Here is a 3,497-nt window from a genome sequence, read left to right as displayed (position 1 = left end):
AATTCTGCACACTAATAGTTGCCTAATAATTTAGATTTTAGATATTCTCTTAAGAAAGCCAAAACTTCACTTTTACTACTTAAATGTTCAGGTTTGAGGGTTTGTTAACATTTTGGATTGACCAAGAGCACTGTAGTTGTGCAATAACAAAATTAATCCTCAAAAATACAACTTGCCTAATAATTGTGCACACAGTGTATGTGCTACAATGCAGTCTCAAATGCTACTGTGCAGCTTGTGCTCTGCTTTTGATGTGGTGCTGTCTGCTAAATGGGGTCACATACAGATTTCCAGCATTTAAGCATGTGCACGGTGCACACATGTTCATACCCACCCCCACATGCACACAAAACACACAGGAAATGATTCAGTTTATAAAGAAGAACTACAAGAAGCAAAACTACTGCAAACAACCTGACAAGCAGGTGACCTCATCAAACAGACAAAAAATAAAGCTCTCTTCAATTTAAAATAGTTTTTTATTTCATTAAATGTAAAGGCCCCACACACTCTAATTGATGGATGGTGAGTGGTTTATAAGTGAGAGCAACGGTTGAGTCAGGACCAGCTGAACCAGCTGTGAACATGCCGAGTGCCAGCAAAAAGTGAAAGCTTACTGCTCGCAAGTGTGAGACCCTTCTTTAATTCAAACTGTTTTACCAACAATGTACTCTGCATTTATACAAACTGAGCTTTTCTGCTTGTATCACTTTTGTGAAAACAATCATCAGTGCTCTTTAACCACTAAAACTTTGATTACTGCAGGTACACCTGTAAACAGCTGCCAAATCCTTAGGATAATAAGTATCACACCCAACAACTAATTTTGTTTTCTAAATGACTCAAGGCTGTCAAATAAACACTTTCCAACATAATACATTGTTGGTCTGCAATCGTGTAGGCCTACACAACCACAGGCCTGCATGGTGTTACCTCTTGCAGGTCTGCAATCTTCTGTTGCAGATCCATCCTCATTGTATATTCTTCTTCCCATCTATGAAACAGAAAGCAAGAAGCAATTTTTAGTTTGTGTCTTAATGTTGAGCCAGAACTAACAGAGAACACAGAGGAGACAGACAACAGTTCAATAAGTATCTTGCATGTAAGTGGACCAAAGACAGTAAGAGCAGACAAGATGAGACTAAGCAGACATAAAGTCTGCACATAGACCGTGCATGATTTTACAGCAGCAACATGTACTAACGCTCCAGCTGGACAGGCTGCATCAGTGTTACATTGACAACTTCAGCTAGGTTAAGGATATATAAAAATGTGACTCTGAATTCAGCAACCATCAATGAGAAACAGTGGTTCACAGAGTTGAATGTTTGATCCCAACTCCTCCTGTCCATATCTCTAAGAGCCTTCAAATCTGAAATTGCTCCCCACAGTTTGGCCGGTGCTTTGCATGGTAGTTTCATCTATGTGTGAATGCGCGAGAGGCTTTTGCACTGTGCTTTGGATAAAAGTGCTATATACTGTTCATCACATACTGGATTTGCATTCACAAAAATAGTTGTAAGTGTGTGATTTGCTAATTCACTGACTGATTAACTGCTGATTGGCCCATAAATCTAAACTTTAATCAGTTTAAAAGCCCGAGAACAGATCTTGTACGTGATGTCAGATTCTGTGACTTCAATACAACACGTGCCCTGGGGAAATTCTCACTCACTGCGGTCTGTAGCCTCTTAAATAAATGCTGCTTGAAATGCAGAATTCTGCGGCACATCGAGACCTTTAGGGAATACTAAATCTGAAAGAAACTGAGTCATGGAACAGGAGCGGTGCTTGGTTGATCAGAAAGGTGAGAGCGTGCAGAGTTGAGAAGTGCATCCTTGTGCAAACCAAGCCCCCGTCCAGCAGTTACAGCTTGCGGTGTATGCTGCATTGCAGATGCAGTGTTGAGAGGGGGATGCGCAGGGGGGAGAGAAGTGAGGCAGAGAGTATGAAAGGGGAAGTGTTTACTGTGTGGGAATGTGTGGTGTTTATGTGAGACAGAAGAATGTTGCGGTCCAGAATGGGAGGGGGTGCAGTGACAGAGGAGAAGAGGGAGGGAGAAAAGTTGTCTTTCAATAAAAGAAGAGGGTAAAAAAAGTCACCACAAGTTTTAAAAGGTGAATTAATCAGACCCTCCAATATTAAAGATTAAAACTATTTGCATACTGTAGGTAATGGTCATCAATGTAATGGAGCGAGTTTCACTTAGAAACATGTTTTAATGTGTCCATTGTGCTGAGGTGAACCGACAGCACAGTCACACTGACTGAGAAACACCAAAGACTCCTTGCACAGGGCTCAGTGGGTGAACAGGAGCTGAGCAGGACACACAGTGTCACACACCTTTATTTCAGGATTGAAACAAACAAACAAACAAACTCGCATGTTGCATAGTCTTGGGGTGTCAGGGTCGCCCCAGCTCTCCCTCATAATGTCCTCAGTGAAGAACGCGTGGCTGCCCATTTGGACATAACATGAGAATTCAGTGATGAACATGCTGGGACACGAGTCCTACTGCAGGTCACTCAGGACGGGTAATGCATAATCCCCAACTTCTATATATCCTTCAAATAAATGATGGAATTAATGAGAAGTGGCCTGTTTTCTCCAAATGTTTAAAAGCAAAATCCAGCCTAAAAGAGAGCTCAGTGATTTTGAACAGTTAAGCCATCATCCACCTTAAACTAGAAATGAAAGCATCCAGGTTTGAACTGGTGACTCGAGCAGCTGACACAGTTTTGTAAACTGGTGCACTGAAGATGAGCGGGCTAAGAAAAGTTTATTTTATTAATCAACTGGATGATTTGTCTGTAAGCACACTGAGAGCCTCTGTGCAGGAGACGAATTCCTTGCATGCTCAACATCCTTGCCTGATTAACTCTGATTCTGAAAATGTAAGGAAGTAGTAAGAAGTCTGTCATCTACAGAGAATTTCCAGTTTAACAAATTAAAAATCAGCTTTACAGTAAACATGAGCTGGGCTCTAGCTGAGGGGTTCAATAATATTCCTGTAAACAAGAGTCAATCCTCTAAGGAGCTTCGGGAACTCTGATGTGTAAATGTGAGCCACTGACTGGTCCTAACATGCCCCACGAAGCTTCATTCTTCTTTATATTTAGCCTGTGACCTGCTCATTTTTGGGTGTATTTGTAGCAGCACCACCTGTCTGTGTGGTCAGACATGCAGGGTGAGGCTAGAGGCGATGGTTGGAGACAGCTCCTGTTGGAGACAGCTGGTGTACAGCTGCTTTACCATGTGTTAGGTATTTTTAGTCAGATAGACATTGGATAGATACTTTATGTATTAGAAATGTTTAGTGGAGATAGGATGTCTAGTTAGACTGTTAAATGCTTAGGCATGCTTATGAGTTTCTACAGGGTACATCTGGTCAAGGATAACTAGAGAGAAGAGTTGATGACTGTCCAGACAGGGTGTTTAATATTACTATTATGACGTGTGTAACTGTAGCCTTAGCCATAATATGTTCTTATGTTTAA

At 41.3% G+C, this 3,497-nt stretch overlaps 1 protein-coding gene across 1 annotated transcript in view; it reads right to left on the bottom strand.

The window, feature by feature from the left end:
* Positions 1-3,497, bottom strand: part of LOC109966245 (intermediate filament family orphan 1) — a 10,981-nt gene that overhangs the window by 5,698 nt on the left and 1,786 nt on the right. Inside the window, exon 2 of the mRNA XM_020610952.1 lies at positions 934-994. Within this exon, the coding sequence (XP_020466608.1) occupies positions 934-994 (61 nt within the window). The remainder of the gene's footprint in view (positions 1-933; positions 995-3,497) is intronic.

The sequence above is a fragment of the Monopterus albus genome, unplaced genomic scaffold (assembly GCF_001952655.1).
Source record: "Monopterus albus unplaced genomic scaffold, M_albus_1.0 scaffold107.1, whole genome shotgun sequence".
Classification (NCBI taxonomy): domain Eukaryota; kingdom Metazoa; phylum Chordata; class Actinopteri; order Synbranchiformes; family Synbranchidae; genus Monopterus; species Monopterus albus.
The sequence above is the reverse complement of the archived record's forward strand: the minus strand, read 5'-3'. Positions and strand labels throughout refer to the sequence as shown.